Genomic DNA, 16,722 nt, shown 5'->3' on the forward strand with positions numbered 1-16,722 from the left:
GCACTTTCTCATGTACGTGTAAGATAGACTTATCCTTTCCATTAAAACTCTTAATCCTACCCGTATTTTCTTCTTTGAGATTTTGAAAGAAACAAGACCATATGTTAGAGAGCTCTGATATGAACATGGAACTAATATGGATCTCTTTGGAGCATTTTAGCTGATGTATTTTTATCCACTTATTCATTCATTTGGGGATATGTGAGAAAGACTTAAAGGAGGTGAGAAAGCCATACAGGTAGCTGCAGAAAGAGTGTTCCCGGCAAGGAAAACAGCCAGTGCAAAAAACCCGAAGGCAAGAGCTTGTGTGTTGAAAGAACATCAAGGAAGCCAGTGTGGCTGGAGCAGAGTTGGCAAGAGGAAGAGTAGTAGGAAGTGATGTCAGAGAGACAATGAGGGAAGGAGGCAGATTCTATGGGATCCTGAAGGTCCTTCCAAGGCTTTTGTTTGATTGAGTAAATAGGAAGACTTGCCAGGTATTTGAACTGAGGCAGAACATTGACTTGGGTTTTCAAAAGACCATTCTAGATGCTACTGTGTTGAGAGGAAACTTAGAGGTTGAAGTGAAAGCACAGAGACCAGTTAGGAAGCTATCACAATAATCCGGGCAAGAGATGATGGTGACCTGGACCTGGGTAGTAACTGTGAAAATGGTGAGGAGTGGTCAGATCCTGGAGAGATTCTGAAGTGATAGTCAACTGGACTTCCTGACAGAGTGCATGTGGAGTGTGAGAGAAAAAGTCAAGAATATTGTAATAGTTGGCTAGGTCTGCTGTAACTAAGTACCACAAACTGGTGGCTTAAACAACAGAATTTTGTTGTCTAACAGTTCTGGAGGCCAAAAGGTCCAAGATCACAGTGTTAGCAGGGTTGGTTCCTTCAATGTGAGGGAAGGATATGGTTCAGGCCTCTCTCATTGGTTTGTAGATGGCTATCTTCATGTTTACATGGCGCTCTCCAGTATGCATGTGTCCGTGTCCAAATTTCCCCTTTTTATAAGGACATCAGTCACATTGGATTAGGGCCCACCCTAATGATCTCATCTTAACTGATTACATCTGTAATGACCTTATTTCCAAACAAGGTCACATTCTAAGATACCAGGGGTTAGGAATTCAACATATTAATTTGGAGCGGATACAATTCAGTCTGTAACAGATGACTCCAAGACTTTTGGCCTAAGCAGCTGTAAACATGGAGCTGTCATTAACTGAGATAGGAAAGGCCAAAGGTGGAGCAAGGAGTTACATTTTCGAGCGGAGATTTTTTTTTTTTTTTTTAAGATTTAAGAGTCTAGGGACTTCGTTCGTGGTCCAATGGTAAAGAATCCACCTTGCGGGCCTCCCTGGTGGCGCAGTGGTTGAGAGTCCGCCTGCTGATGCAGGGGATACGGGTTCGTGCCCCGGTCTGGGAGGATCCCATATGCCGCGGAGCGGCTGGGCCCGTGAGCCATGGCCGCTGGGCCTGCGCATCCGGAGCCTGTGCTCCGCAACGGGGGAGGCCACAACAGTGAGAGGCCCGCATACCGCAAAAAAAAAAAAAAAAAAAAAAAAAAAAAAAAAAAGAATCCACCTTGCAATTCAGGGGACGCAGGTTTGATCCCTGGTCAGGGAAGTTAGATCCCACGTGCCGCGGGGCAACTAAGCCCACGTGCCACAACTGCTGAGCTTGCGTGCCTCAACTAGAGCCCTCGTGCTGCAACTAAGACCCGATGCAGCCAAAAATAAATAAATGAATAAATTTTTTAAAAGATATGAGTCTAAAATTCGAGAGAGAACTCTGGGTTGAAGATATATATTATCTATCATATATATGTGTCTGTGTATGTATACATAATATGTGTATATGTATATATATGTACATGCATATATACATATATTACTTCTCTCTATATATAACATATATAAGTACTCCTAATACATATATACTCCTATAAACACATATACATGCACATGTATATATGCATATATAAACGTACTCCTATGTGCATACATTACATATATATGTATGTGTATATACGTATGTGAGCATATATTCGTGTGTGTATATTATGCATATACATATGTAATGATTTTATATATACATTATATATTTTTTATATATATACATATATGAGTGTTTGTTGTTGGGTTTTTTCGGCATAATTTTAGATTTATAGAAAATTTGCAAAGATAATACAGAGATTTCCCACATACCTCTTACCCAGCTTCTCCTGATGTTAACATCTAAAATAACCATGGTACATTTGTCAAAACTAAAAAATTAACATTGTTACAGTGCTATTAACTAAACTACAAATTCTATTCCTGTTTCACCAGTTTTTCTATAATGTCTTTTTTCCTGTTCTAGGATCTAGTCCAGGATACCATACTACATTTAAAATTTTCTAATTGACATGTGTTGAATTTTTGACATCAGATGGTACAAAACTAGATACAGTCCAGGATTTATATATGATGTAAAGCAAGGATTAGCATTCTCTGAGGCCTGTATATTAAAGATTTCTATGATTATGAGGGCTGGTTGGCTGCACCATATTTCCTTCCCTTCCATTTTTAAGTCGCTGTCCATTGTCATACTCTGTAGCCCCAGTTAAAGAACAGGAAATAAAACCATATATCCTACTTTTGAAACGCTAGTGACCTCTGGTCTGAAGACATGCATGGCACAGACCAGTGTCCTCTAAAGAAAGAGGGAAAGTCAAACTGACCACAAGCCAGAGCTGACAGATCACGTGAGAATGAGGGGTTTGTCTGGATATTCACTACTCAGTCTTCTGCTCTCATTGGAACTGCAGATCTTGGCTTTGTAGAGCCCATGGCAACAGTTTTCAGCTAGGGTGCTTCTGTAATTCTCACTACCCACTTTCAATAGGGCACAGCCTTGTTGTCATAAAAGGACCCGAGACACCCACATGAACAGATTCGTTGGTATTGTAGAGTGTCTCTGAGGGAGCATCTCAGACAGGAAGTGGAAAGTCAGACCTTACATTCTGGTCAGGAACCTGTCCTCTGAGCCTTCTCCCAGTGATGGCTGTGTTCCTGATGCTGAGTGCTGCAGCAGAGGTTGCTGGAAGCAGGTGGCTAATTCTGTATGGGTTTCCGGGCTTGTCTGAAGGAGGGGTCCCTGAGGACAGGAGGCTGATGGTTCATCTCTCACCACGGTTTGTCTAGTCAGGGATTCAGTTCCCTGGCTCCAGCTCTGGTGATAGTATACTGAAATTCCACACCTTTGCCTTACTCTTTTCTGCTAACTGTTCATAGCAGTTCACACACTTCCTTTGACTGACTAGGAAGGCAGAAAAGAAGGAAGCCACTGCCGAAAAAGGTCAACCTGAGCCCTACAGAGAACAGAAAATGAGTATAGATAAAGGAAAATTGTTCTGCTGCTGGAAGGCAGTTGAGAATGAGGACATTATTACTGGACTATCTCTATTGTACCTAGATGCTGTTAATACCTTTTTCACACTGTTGTTGATGGTAATTGTTGGTCTTCCATCTCTACTTTGCTGTGATAACCCTTTTTTTTTTTTTTTTTTTTTTTTCGGTACGCGGGCCGCCTCTCACTGTTGTGGCCTCTCCCGTTGCGGAGCACAGGCTCCGGCTGCGCAAGCCCAGCGGCCATGGCTCACGGGCCCAGCCGCATGTGGGATCTTCGCGGACCGGGGCACGAACCCACGTCCCCTGCATCGGCAGGCGGACTCTCAACCACTGCGCCACCAGGGAAGCCCCTGTGATAACTCTTTATTGGAGTTCTTTTTCTTGATTTAATGTAAGAACACCTTTGGGTTTCCACTCCAACTTTTTTTTTTTCTTTTGTACGCAGAGGAGTTTCTTCCTATTTCTTCTTTATTAGAACCTGTCTTCCCAAAGTCTCCTGCTTACTGATCCAGTGGTCTTCCCTTTCTCTGTAGATGTCTTGTGGCAAGAAGGAAAGGCCTCCAGAGCGGTGTACAGTAGTGAGAAGGAGCTCACTGACCTCCTTGTGAAGGCGAGTGAGTGCCCAGAACTTGAAGGGAGTGTGTGGCCCTGCCACTTTAGATTACCGCATTTTTTCCTCCTTATTTTTGTAATTAAAAAAAATTACTTAATGAAAGTTTATTGTTAAAATAAAACTAAAGAGGTTTAGAAAGTGTCTCTTTACCCAGACATAGGCGAATATGCGTAATATTGTCAAAGACATCTTCAATCTGTAAAAAAGTAAAATGTTACTTATGTTTCCAGGCTTCATAGACGCCCTGTGTAGAAGGCAGATTTAGATATCTTGTCTTAATGACAAGATATGTTTTGTTGGATCAGAAGAGACAAAGGATGGAAACTGGGTCGTAATTTCCTGTACTACCTGAGTCTCAAATCACATGATCTGAGAATGAGCAGTGGTCTCAATTATAATTCAAATAATTCTCATTTTTTGTTGACTTTAAAATTGCCTTTAGCTTTTTCCATTTCTAATCAAATTTATTTTTTAAACCCCACTTTGTCGTATAAAATTGGCATTGGACTGCTGGTCTCTAAGGTCTTTGTGTTTGATCATTGTAACTATGAAACTGCCCATACCTTACTAAATATTGTAGGTTTTGCTCAGCTGTATCTTGACATGATACCCGACCTTACTTCTGTGCTTAAGAATCTTTCAGTGGCTTCCCATTATCTACAGGACAAAACTCAAGCTGCTTATGCAGCAGGAAATACAAGTCCCTTCGTGAGCCAGCTCCCACCTATTTTTTTTCAGCCATTCCTGTTATTTTCCCACATGCACACTAACTACTGCCTTTCTCTTTACAGAGTACACCTTGCTCCTATGTTGTTTTCCTTTCTCTCCTGTTCTTTTTTTTTTGTGTGTGTGTGTGGTACGCGGGCCTCTCACTGTTGTGGCCTCTCCCGTTGCGGAGCACAGGCTCTGGACGCGCAGGCCTATCGGCCATGGCTCACGGGCCCAGCCGCTCCACGGCATGTGGGATCCTCCCGGACCGGGGCACGAACCCGTGTCCCCTGCATCGGCAGGCAGACTCTCAACCACTGAGCTACCAGGGAAGCCCCCCCTCCTGTTCTTAATGATGAATTCCTATTCATGTCTCAAGGTTCCACTCAACAGATAACCTCCAGACCACTCAGGATGTTTGTTATTCCCTCTTTAAGGCTCCTTACCCTCATGTACAGATGTACATCTGGTATCGCACTTAAAATAGTTGTTCCAGACACTCTACTAAGTGGTTCACATGCGTTATCTTATTTACTTATGGCTAGAACCCCATCAGGTAGGTACTATGATTATCCCCTTTAGTATATGTGGAAACTGAGCCTTAGAGAGGTTATTTGACCTAAGAATACACAGCTAGAAGTGATAGGTAAAGCTAAGATTTCAAACTGGGTCTGTTTGGTGTTTTAGTCTGTGCTTTTAACCACAATTATACTTCCTCTCTTACCACATTGTAAAATAATTTTTATGCCTGTCTGTCTCCTCCACTATATTTTGATCTTCTTTAGATTAGTGAACATATCTTACCATTTTTCCAGTTTCTATTGTTGTGTCTCATACCTAGAAACTTTTGTTTGTTGCGTGGTTCTTTTTTTTTTTTTTTGGCGGTACGCAGGCCTCTCACTGCTGTGGCCTCTCCCGCCGCGGAGCACAGGCCCCGGACTCGCAGGCCCAGTGGCCATGGCTCACGGGCCCAGCCACTCCGCGGCATGCGGGATCCTCCCGGACCGGGGCACGAACCCGCGTCCCCTGCATCGGCAGGCGGACTCTCAACCACTGCGCCACCAGGAAAGCCCACATGATTCTTTTTTTTATATGAGTGTTTGTTGTTGTAGGTGATATTTAAAGCCATGATCTAGGTAACATCACCAAGTGCGTGATGAGAAGAAAAGGAGACCAAGAACTGAACCTTGGGGCTCTCTATGATTAAGAGATTAAGGGGTTCGAGAGAAGAGGTGACTGAGGCACCTTTAGAAACATTGTCAGAAATAAGAGAAAGAGCCAGAGCTATAGCACAATATCGTTTATGAGGATTAAAACCCACACACAGAACCACAATATAAGAATGCAAGAAAACATTGATATATATATTAATATATTCCTTTTTGTTGCTAGAGAAAGACTTTTATGTTTTGCTCATTTTTTGAATTGAAGTATGGTTGAATTACAATATTGTGTTAGTTTCAGATGTACAGCATAGTGACTCAGTTTTTTTGCAGATTATATTCCATTATAGGTTATTATAAGATATTGGGTATAATTCCCTGTGCTATACAGTAAATCCTTGTTGCTTATCTATTTTATGTATAGTAGTTTGTATCTGTTAATCCCATACTCCTAATTTGTCCCTCCCCCTCCCCTTCCCCTTTTGTAACCATAAATTTGTTTTCTATGTCTGTGACTCTGTTTCTCTTTTGTATATACATTTGTTCGTATTATTTTTTAGATTCATATCATATGTCATGTCATATAGACTTGTCTTTCACTGTCTGACTTATTTCACTAAGCATAATATTCTCTAGGTCCATCCACATTGCTGCAAATGACAATATTTCCTTTTTTATGGCTGAGTAATATTCCATTGTGTATGTGTGTGTATATATGTGTGTGTGTGATATATATGTGTGTAAATATATATATACACACACACAACAGATGATTGGCTTAAGAAAATGTGATATATATATGTGTATATATATATATATATATATGTATATCTCATCTGTTGATGGGCACTTGGGTTTCTTCTGTGTCTTGACTATTAAATAGTGCCGCTATGATCATTGGGGTACAAGTATCTTTTCAAATGAAAGTTTTAAGAATATATTTGTATATGGAACCACATAAAACAAATTAGAGGGTTTGCTTGTGTAGAGAAAGGGGAACATGAGTGGGAAATGTAGATAAAAGGGAATAAATAAAACAAGAGATCAGCCTTGCATGGACTGATGATGAAAGTGTGCCATGAATTGAGGAGTGTGATTAAATCTGTTACTGGTACCTGAGTTCCAAAATAAGGAAAATAAAATAAATCTAGTATGAAATAAAACAGAAATCCCTGGTTATGTTTCTTCCCTTGAGTACTTTTCCTCTCCTGAAAAATACTGCAGAGAACACACAATATTTTTAAACCTCTCTTCTTATTTTCTTTTATTGAAAGTAGTCACCAGTGATGGATTCTAAATGTTTGATTAAAATAGTTGAAAAGAGGGAAGTTTAATGAAACCGGCTTGCTATGGAAGTGTATATAAGGTGACTTAAATACTTACTGCTAATTTCTGAGAAGGGAAGAGTACTCATCAGCATAGAAGCCCACTCTAGGTTTGAATGTTGTTCTCCTACCTCTCCTGTACTGCACTTTAATTATAGTGTTGCTATGAAAATAAATTATGTGGGTAAATATAGGGAGTAAGTCTGTGGAGCCACAGCATTAGCTTTCTTGCAGAAATCACATCCACATGAGTTTTCTAAATCATAATCATTAGAATTGACACAGCCAATTTAGGAAACTAACGATGATATCAACAAAAGCCAAACATACACGTACTTCACACCCAGCCCATTTGATTCCTATGTGTATACTCAACAGAAATACATTCTGTGTTCACCAAAGGACATGTATATAGCACTTTGTGCACTTTTCTGTATATTATACTTACCCTCAAAAAAGTCATTAGGGAATGCCTTTGCTCAGTATGTCCCAGCTGTCAGTGCCAGCAAAACAGGAAGCAGATTTAATTCAGTTTCTTGGGTGTTAAGGATTGCTTTGTGGTCAGCCACAGGCATGCTCAAAGCAACAAATTCAGGTACATGGTAGAATACAAGCATGTGAAGAGCTATGAGAAACCTTCACAAACTTCCTCTCTTGGGCCTTAGTTTTTTCCTTGAGAAAGGCTTTCCATCAAAGTATTCAGTACCCCAACTAAAAGCTAAATAAGAATCACATCCTCAACAGTTGTACCAGTCAGCTTCCTTGAGTCACAATGACCCAACATAAACTAGCGTAGGTAAAAAGGGAATTAGTGGTATCTCTAACTGAAAGTCCAGCCAAGCAAAAATATACCATCTCTCCTTCTCGAACACAGCATCTCTCCCTCTTGAAGGTCAGCCTCTTTGTGATGATTTTATTCTTTCCCATTGCAGACAAATTTCCTCCATGTTCCTGAGCAAGAGAACCACAAACCAGCCTAGACGTACACATTCCAGGCCCTGGAACCTCAGAAAAAACTGAATTTATTTTTCCCAATGTTGAGCACCTAAAAGAGTTCTGAATAGTTCTGCTAAGGTCATGCTCTTCCTGGAAAAATCATAGCCACTGCACATGGAATTTAGGAATGTCTAGGCCTGGGCCAAATGATAGCGGCCATTGGAAAAATACTAATAGTAATCTAATAATAATAGCTAATGGTGGCTAAGCATTTGCTATATGAAGCCATCATTCTAAGACTCTTTTGTGTATCAAATAATTTCATTCACACAACACACTTAGGAAGTTACTAGTATTTTCCCCATTTCATAGATAAGGAAAGTGAGGTATACAGAAAGCTTAAGTAACCTGCCCCTGTCCCATACCTAGTAAATAGCAAACTCAAGATTAAAATGCAGGTGCCCCAGAACCAATGCTTCCAATTACTGTAGTGTGTTGCTTTCAAGGTGCCACGACTGACAGCTCCCCAGAACCACAAGGGAAGGGAGAGGAGTGGTTCCTTGAAGCAGAGTATGAGATGCAAAGGAAAACTACCAACATCTCATACAGTGGTTCATTAGTTTCACTCATTTAACTAAACATTAATCCAAAAATTCAACAAATATCTGACAAATGTCTACCATGAGTTAGGTTACACATCATTCCTTAGAGCATAAAAAAAGATGGATCCATTCACTGTCGCCAAATGTCTCCCAGATTATAGATGACAAAGGAGCACAGGAAAGAGTACCTTCTTTACGTGATAAAACCATTTTGTCTCCAGAGTCTTTCCAAATTGTATTTAAACATGGTTTTTAAAAAATTATTTTATGGCATGAGGTTAGATTTTATAACTTTGAGTAAGTAGCAAATATAAAAGCAAACAAATTAAATTTGTTCAACGGATTCAGCCAGAATCATTTTGTTAAATGAATGTAGATTTTTTTTTTCTTCTGAAACTACTATAATGAAAATGTTGCACTCAGGCTCTGAAGAAATTTTTTTAGAGAAATATACTAATAGGTTTTCTTTTTTTATCACCAACTGTGTCAGGCACTTAACTTACATTATCTCCAATATTCCCCAGTTTGAAAGAGATTTTTTAATTAATTTGAAAAATATTTTAACATTGGCGCCCTGTTGGGATAAGAATGCTGTCATTCAACAGATATTTATTAAATGCCTGTGTATGGTTTAACTTTGCCTGGTAATCAAAGAAATACAAATTGAAAATATAAAATATCATATTCAATGTCAAATTGGCAAAATTTTTTTATATATAATATATTTATGAAGAGAACAAACTATTTTACATTTATTGTAAGTGTAAACTGACAATCTTTGTAGGGTATGGATGGCCTTAAAAATAACTATATCCTCTGACCATTTCACTTCTAAAAATTTGTACCAAAAAATTGCATAGACATATGCAAAGATATGGCTACAATAATTTTCCTCACAGGTTATTTATGATAGCAAAAAAAATGGTAGGCCAAAAAAAAAGAATTGTAGGCCAATAATGAATAGTTAAATACATATTGGTATTTTGATACAATGAAATACTATATAGCTATTAAAAGTAAGTTACAGGGGGCTTCCCTGGTGGCGCAGTGGTTGAGAGTCCGCCTGCCGACGCAGGGGACACGGGTTCGTGCCCCAGTCCGGGAAGATCCCACATGCCGCAGAGCGGCTGGGCCCGTGAGCCATGGCCGCTGGGCCTGCGCATCCAGAGCCTGTGCTCTGCAACGGGAGAGGCCACAACAGTGAGAGGCCTGCGTACCGCAAAAAAAAAAAAAAAAAAAAGTAAGTTACAGGAAAAATATTTAATGGAATAAAGAGATATTCACTTTATAAAACATTAAATGAAAGATATGTGTACTATATAACCCATTTCAGTTTTTTTAAACTCTAGACAGGCATAGAATAAAGACCCTGAATTCTAGTAGTGTTTATTATTTCTGGTGATGAATTTTCAGGTAATTAAAATTTTTTTCTCTTGTTTTTTTTTTAAATTAATTAATTAATTTATTTATTTATTTTTGGCTGTGTTGGGACTTTGTTGCATACGGGCTTTCTCTAGTTGGGGCGAGCAGGGGCCACTCTTCATTGTGGTGCACAGGCTTCTCATTGCGGTGGCTTCTCTTGTTGCAGAGCAGGGGCTCTAGGCACGCAGGCTTCAGTAGTTGTGGCACGTGGGCTCAGTAGTTGTGGCTCGCGGGGTCTAGAGTGCAGGCTCAGTAGTTGTGGCGCATGGGCTTAGTTGCTCCGCAGCATCTGGGATCTTCCCGGACAAGGGCTTGAACCCGTGTCCCCTGCAATGGCAGGCAGATTCTTAACCACTGAACCACCAGGGAAGTCCCTTTTTCTCCTTTTTTTCTTGTATTTTTCTGCATTTAGCATGTAATAAGAAAAAAAGCAGGTTTTTTAAAAGTGAAAAAAGAAAACTCAAAGTGGCAAGTATATGACTAGAAATTTGCAGAGGATAGTGAGAGCTCACTGGAGCAGCCCTCTCCCAGTTCAGGCCACGTGTGAGCAGAGGCTTTTTCAAGGAGGAGAAACTGGGCATAGGCATCACCTCAACCCCATCAAAGAGGATGACATGCAGGGGAACGTGCAAGTACTGGTACTCATTAGGAAATCGGTCATATTACTTAGGGCACCCTACAGTGTTTATCCAATCCCATAAGAATGCAGAATATTTCTAAAACATATGTAATTGATTTTCACTTTTCTTTGTAGTTCTCCATCATCCACTTATTTAGTTTTTCTAACAAATATGGTTCAAATTCTTTCACAATACTGTATACATCTTTCCTTTTTCGGGCAGCTGTGACTGCATGAACATTTAGCCCTTAACATAATTCATTTATGTTCATCCAGAGCTTCCAAAAGACAGAGATGCTATGTGACTCGTCATTGTGCCCAGTATGCAGCAGGCACTCAATAAACACCAGTGTAAAGCATTTAGTTGTAAGCTTCTATTCTCAACTTTTTGTTTTATTAGGGCCTTTTTCCTTGATCAGATACACTAACACATGACTTCATAGTGCAAAATTCCAAACATAAAAAGAAAATACATTTTACTTTCCAAGGGAAGAACCTGAAAAACCTGTGAATAGTCAACTTTCCTTCTTTGAAACCATTTTATACTGTCATATCAATGCAAGTAGGTCTGGAAGGGTGAAACTATCCTCACACCCAGAGCTAGGGAGGTAGATGGAGCCTCCTCAAAAGACTTAATAAGTCCCTCAGAAGCAGTAACATCCAAGATTCACTGATTCTCTGAAGTTACAGCAGCAGCCATTATTAAGATATCTGTGGTTCATAATGAGCCCGTTTCTTACAAAGTTTCAAATGGTACAGTTTCCAGTGCCTGACACCTAGGGCTAAATCTCTCAAGTAATTAGATTATTAAATGAACAAATGCAAATGGAAGACGGATGAACAAAAAAAAAAAACCTAACATTATTTTGCATAATGATGTGAAATACTAATGTCACTGTAGTTTGAGACTTGCAAATTAAGGGTCAGTTAGGAAAAGAAATCTATTCTTTAGAAATTCAGACCAAACTCAAATACCTACTGGGGCAGGCAGGCAATGCAGTGAATTGGTAGCAGTCCCAGAGTCAGTGCATGTGTGGACGTTACTGAGTGGAGGAGAGGGCGGCATACTGAGGAGGGGACTCCATCTCAAGGGGGTGAGGCTGACTCAGCTCCAGCCTGTTGTTGCCATGTGGGAAAGCAGGCCCAGTTTTGCTAGTTCTTCTGGTTTTTTAAGAGAAGCTTGAAGTCTAGATTTTTATTTGAAAACTCCAAAATTCCAACTGTTGGCTCAAAATTTAAAGACAGACTGTGTCTATATGTTTTGCATATATATCTAGCCAGAGGGTCATCAGTTTGAAACCTCTAATTTTGACCTTAGTGTGTCTGAAAATATTTAACCTTAGGACATGTGTATGTGTGTTTGTGTGTCTGTGCATGTGTTGTGTGTTTTTGCTACAATAGTTACCTGGTGGAAGCTGAGAAGAACAAGGAGGTAAGTCACACTGTACAGAGGGTTCTGAAGCACTGAGGCAAGCTAGGCACGACTGTATGTAAAATAGATAACTAGTAAGGACCTACCGTATAGTACAGGGAGCTCTGCTCAGTACTCTGCAATGGGCTATATGAGAAAAGGATCTAAAAAGGAGCAGATATATGTATATGTATAACTGATTCACTTTGCTGGACAGCAGAGACTAACACAACATTGTAAATCAACTAAACTCCAATAAAAATTAATTTTTAAAAAAGTACTGGAGCATGTATCTTTAGGGGAGAGATTGATCAGTTAGATGTGTCAAGCACATTATTTCTGAATTTGAAGGTATTCTTCCTTTGTGATTAGGCCGTCTGTGTTTGCTAATTGACATCCATGTGGAAGTCAGGCTCCCATCCTCCCACAGAGATGGGGAGATACTGATGCTCTCTCTCTTGATGATTACATATTAAAGGCCGGCTCCCAGGTCTTTGAGGAAGACATTCCTGGGTTGTAAAACTGGCAAGAAGCTTTTTAAGGGCTTTACATCTCCACAGGAGCAGAGAAAGAATGTGCAACCACAAGTTTTCTAAAGTAAACGCTCTAAGAAAAGGGAGGTCAGGGGTCCAGAGTCAAGAAGAAGCCTGTCTGAAGTTTTGTCCATCTGGAGGGAACATTAAGCCCATCTTGGCCACAGAGTGATGGTAGATGTTGATGCTCAGCAAGCTATGTCGCAGTGGACTGGATGTTAAACAAATGCACCTTCTAGCCGTGTCAGCCCTAGCTTGACGTCCCCCCCTTCCCTGAATCCCCTCCACTGAGTGGTGAACCAGGAGACCATGATATGTCAGTAGCAGTGCCATGTAAGATCTCTGTCTGTTCAAGAACTCGGAGGAGAAATCTGTTCGGTCCTTGTATTCCTTCCAGGGAATCTACCTGCTTATAACTGTACCAGTACCATGTGCTTTCACCAGCCATGCAGCCCTGGGAGCCTTGGTCTTTTCATGTCTAAATGGGCATGATAAATACATACTGCACAGCATCTGTATGAGCAGTGAATTTGATCTGTATGAAACAGTCAACATGGTGCCTGGCATATAGTAACAGTTCTCATTTGTGTTCTTAGTCTCATAGAATGATGAACATTCTGTGACACAAATATCAATAAAATACACAGAGAGGTGAAAGAAAAATTAAAAGAACCATGACTGAAATCAAACAAAACAGAGCAGAAGAAACTATCAAGGAGGTAGTAACTGCTTCCGAAGTGCCATGCCCTACCCTCCACAATTCCACTCTTTTCTGCCCAGTTTTCCTTAGTCGTGTTCCTTCAAACTTAAATATTTCCCCATATAGACCTCAAATCGTCATGTTATTTAGCCCAAGGATATAATGCAGTTTTTAAAATCATAATCTTTGGGCTTCCCTGGTGGTGTGGTTAAGAATCTGTCTGCCAGTGCAGGGGACACGGGTTTGATCCCTGGCCCGGGAAGATCCCACATGCCACAGAGCAACTAAGCCCGTGTGCCACAGCTACTGGGCCTGCACTCTAGAGCCCGTGTGCCACAACTACTGAAGCCTGTGTGCCACAACTACTGAAGCCTGTGTGCCTAGAGCCTGTGCTCTGCAACAAGAGAGACCACTGCAGTGAGAAGCCCGCGCCCTGCAACGAAGAGTAGCCTCCGCTCGCCGCAACTAGAGAAAGCCTGCGCACAACAACAAAGACCCAGCACAGCCAAAAATAAAAACAAATAAAAAATAAATAAATAAAATCATAATCTTTGTGTCTTTCCTTTCATGCATTTATCACTTGTAGCATCTTACCCAATACTATTTACTCTCTGAGAGCCCACGTGAGAGCAAACTGACTTTTCAGGAAGTTCTTTGCAAATTCTCCCCACAAAAGGTTTTTCTTTGTTTGTATCTTGGTATCAATTCTAAAAAGTTTTCAAGATTTGGACTCTGGTATTATAACTGTGCTCAGAGTATCTACAGAGAAGTGTTCTGTCTGCTTCATCATCCAGTGAACTCTGCCTGTTAGTGGATGTGGCACTCCAGTGGAAGGAAGCCAAGAGCCTATAGTAGCGATCCTGGGGAAAATTTAAGCAGCTGTGGCCATGTAATTTAAAACCTCCAAAAAGTGTGCTGCGGTCCGTGCACAGCGTTAGTATAACATGAGGGCTGGATATAGCCCGTTCTCATTCTCTGGAGGACTTCTTCGCCTGCTGCAGGAAAGAGAAGGCTGAAAGACAAACCTGGGTGCAGCCGGAAAGGTCCAGATAGATGAGCTTGTGGCATCCATTCCCCAAATTCAGGTACTGTAAACCTTTGTCTGTAAACTTTCTGCAATAAGCCAAACTAAGATTCTGTAAATTGTGGAAGTACCTGAAAAGACAGGGCGAGAGAAGAGAGGAAGGAAAGTGATTATACTTTCGTTGTTTTCTCACATCTTTGTTAAGCCACTGTGACAACGAGAAGTAAAACTGTAAATTAATCTTTTCTCCTTACAGATATTCAAGAGTTGAACTTTATTGTTAATACTCTTACTGTTAAGCAAAGGAGATTGCAGTAGCATATCAGATAATGCATAATCACATTTCAAATGAAAATAATTAAAGATTTGTCTAGATTTTTAAGAAAGCTGATTGGGATAAAGCTTTGGGGGTGGGGGAGGTTTGTGCATTCCTATTGTTTGGAAGTTAGTGTTTGAAAGCAGTTTCAGAGTTTGTGTTATTGCTGCATTTAGGTTTTATCTTTGGAGCACCAAAATAACATGCAAAATGTCTAGGAGGACAAACCCTTTGTAAACATTTAAGTGGCGATTAACTGTTACATGAGAGTTAGGATTTGGGGCAGAAAGGAGGCAAATTGAATATAACAGGCTCTTAAAATGGACATGGTAAGCAAATGGCTTGAAAAAAATAGATTTTTTTTGTAACAGTGCATGATTTTGTATGTAACAGTTTCATTATTATGGATAAAGAAAGACATTGATATACAGAGCTTAAAAATGGGTTAAGAACATTCTGCAAATGAGTGGGCAACATATGAGAGGAATAAAAACTACAATCAGAGGCTATCAATCTCACTGGAGTTGAAACAGATTAAATATGGCATTACCACCGTGACCAAAATGAGTGGACGATTTTCAAAGCCCTCCTAAGCCTGGCATTTTATAAAAGTGCAAGAATTCCCACTACTGCCTGCTCTTGCAATGGAATTAAAAACGTGCTTTTGGTTTGTGATCTGCAACAGTTTAACAGCAAATTAGAAAGCAAAAAGAATGAAAAGTAGGAAGAAAACTCCTCTCTGTGCCTCAAAAGCCCACAAATGACTAATAAAGTTTACCTTCACATAAATGGGAAATTAGATATGCAAACTTTGACCATTAATCAGATTTATTTCCCAAATCTGAAAAAACACAACTATATGATATGATTCACATTCCATAGCAAATTATTTGACTCAGAACACACATTTCCCTCTGGTAATGGCTGTGTCCGTGAGATTCAGGAGAACGGAGAGGGAAGCCTTCTGGATTCCCCAGTGGCTGGGTGGGCAGGGTTCTGAAGGAGAAAGGAGCACTAACATCCCAAAGAACGTCCCTTCTCCTGGGGCCCTTGAGTTAGCTAAGAACATTGCCAAAGTTTTGGAAATGCTCCATCTTCTTCTCCCTGAAGCATACCCTTGTGATTCAGCTGAGTAAGTACAATTTTCTTGGGGGTTGTCATTCCTAACAACCCTTTAGCTCTCTAATTTGGAGAAAGGAATAGTGTGGCAGGCAGCATGACACAATGGAAAATACACAAGGGTTTGGAATCTGACGAAATTGGATTTGAATCCCAGTCCTGACACTTACTGCAACTTCTCCTAACCTCTCAGAGATTGTTTCTGCATCTGTTAAGTGGATATTTTAACATTATCTTTTTTTTTTTTAACCCTCACCAACTGTGGGGCCTCCAGCTTTCCTGAACCTCAGTTTACTCATCTGTAGCATGGATGTAATCCTATCTGCTCTTTCCTCTTAGAGATGTGATAATTACGTAAGCACATAGATGTCATAGTATTATAATGAGGGTGATCTTTTTTTTTTTACATCTTTATTTGAGTATAATTGATTAACAATGGTGTGTTAGTTTCTGCTGTATAACAAAATGAATCAGTTATACATATACATATGTCCCCATATCCCCTCCCTCTTGCGTCTCCCTCCCACCCTCCCTATCCCACCCCTCCAGGCGGTCACAAAGCACCGAGCTGATCTCATGAGGGTGATCTTTGATGATAAATATTAGCAGGGATATGGTAAAACCTTTAAATATATATACATTGTTATTGTTACCACTACCTCAAATAATAATTACACATGAATTATTCTTATGGAGTTTGTACTATCTTCCTTCCATTGAATGGAATAAGTACTCACCTGACAAGAGTGGTGCATACAACTGATACTAAGAGTTTGGGGGGCCTCATATGCCATCTATACCCTCATTTTGGTCATGGTGGCAATACCATATGTAATCTGTCAACTCTAGCG

General features: G+C 40.2%; 2 protein-coding genes across 2 annotated transcripts in view; one reads left to right on the top strand and one right to left on the bottom strand.

The window, feature by feature from the left end:
• The window catches only part of FBXL13 (F-box and leucine rich repeat protein 13), a gene marked incomplete at both ends in the record, with an annotated part of 188,464 nt that overhangs the window by 66,353 nt on the left and 105,389 nt on the right, over window positions 1–16,722 (bottom strand). Inside the window, 1 exon segment of the mRNA XM_082632412.1 lies at window positions 14,438–14,567. Coding sequence (XP_082488538.1) covers window positions 14,438–14,567 — 130 coding nt within the window.
• The window catches only part of LRRC17 (leucine rich repeat containing 17), a 31,786-nt gene continuing 29,095 nt past the window's right edge, over window positions 14,032–16,722 (top strand). The window contains exon 1 of the mRNA XM_082632413.1: window positions 14,032–14,497. The gene's annotated coding sequence lies outside the window, so the exon portion shown is untranslated. The remainder of the gene's footprint in view (window positions 14,498–16,722) is intronic.

This window comes from Mesoplodon mirus (assembly GCF_964341445.2).
Source record: "Mesoplodon mirus genome assembly, chromosome: 9".
Taxonomy (NCBI): Eukaryota; Metazoa; Chordata; class Mammalia; order Artiodactyla; family Ziphiidae; genus Mesoplodon; species Mesoplodon mirus.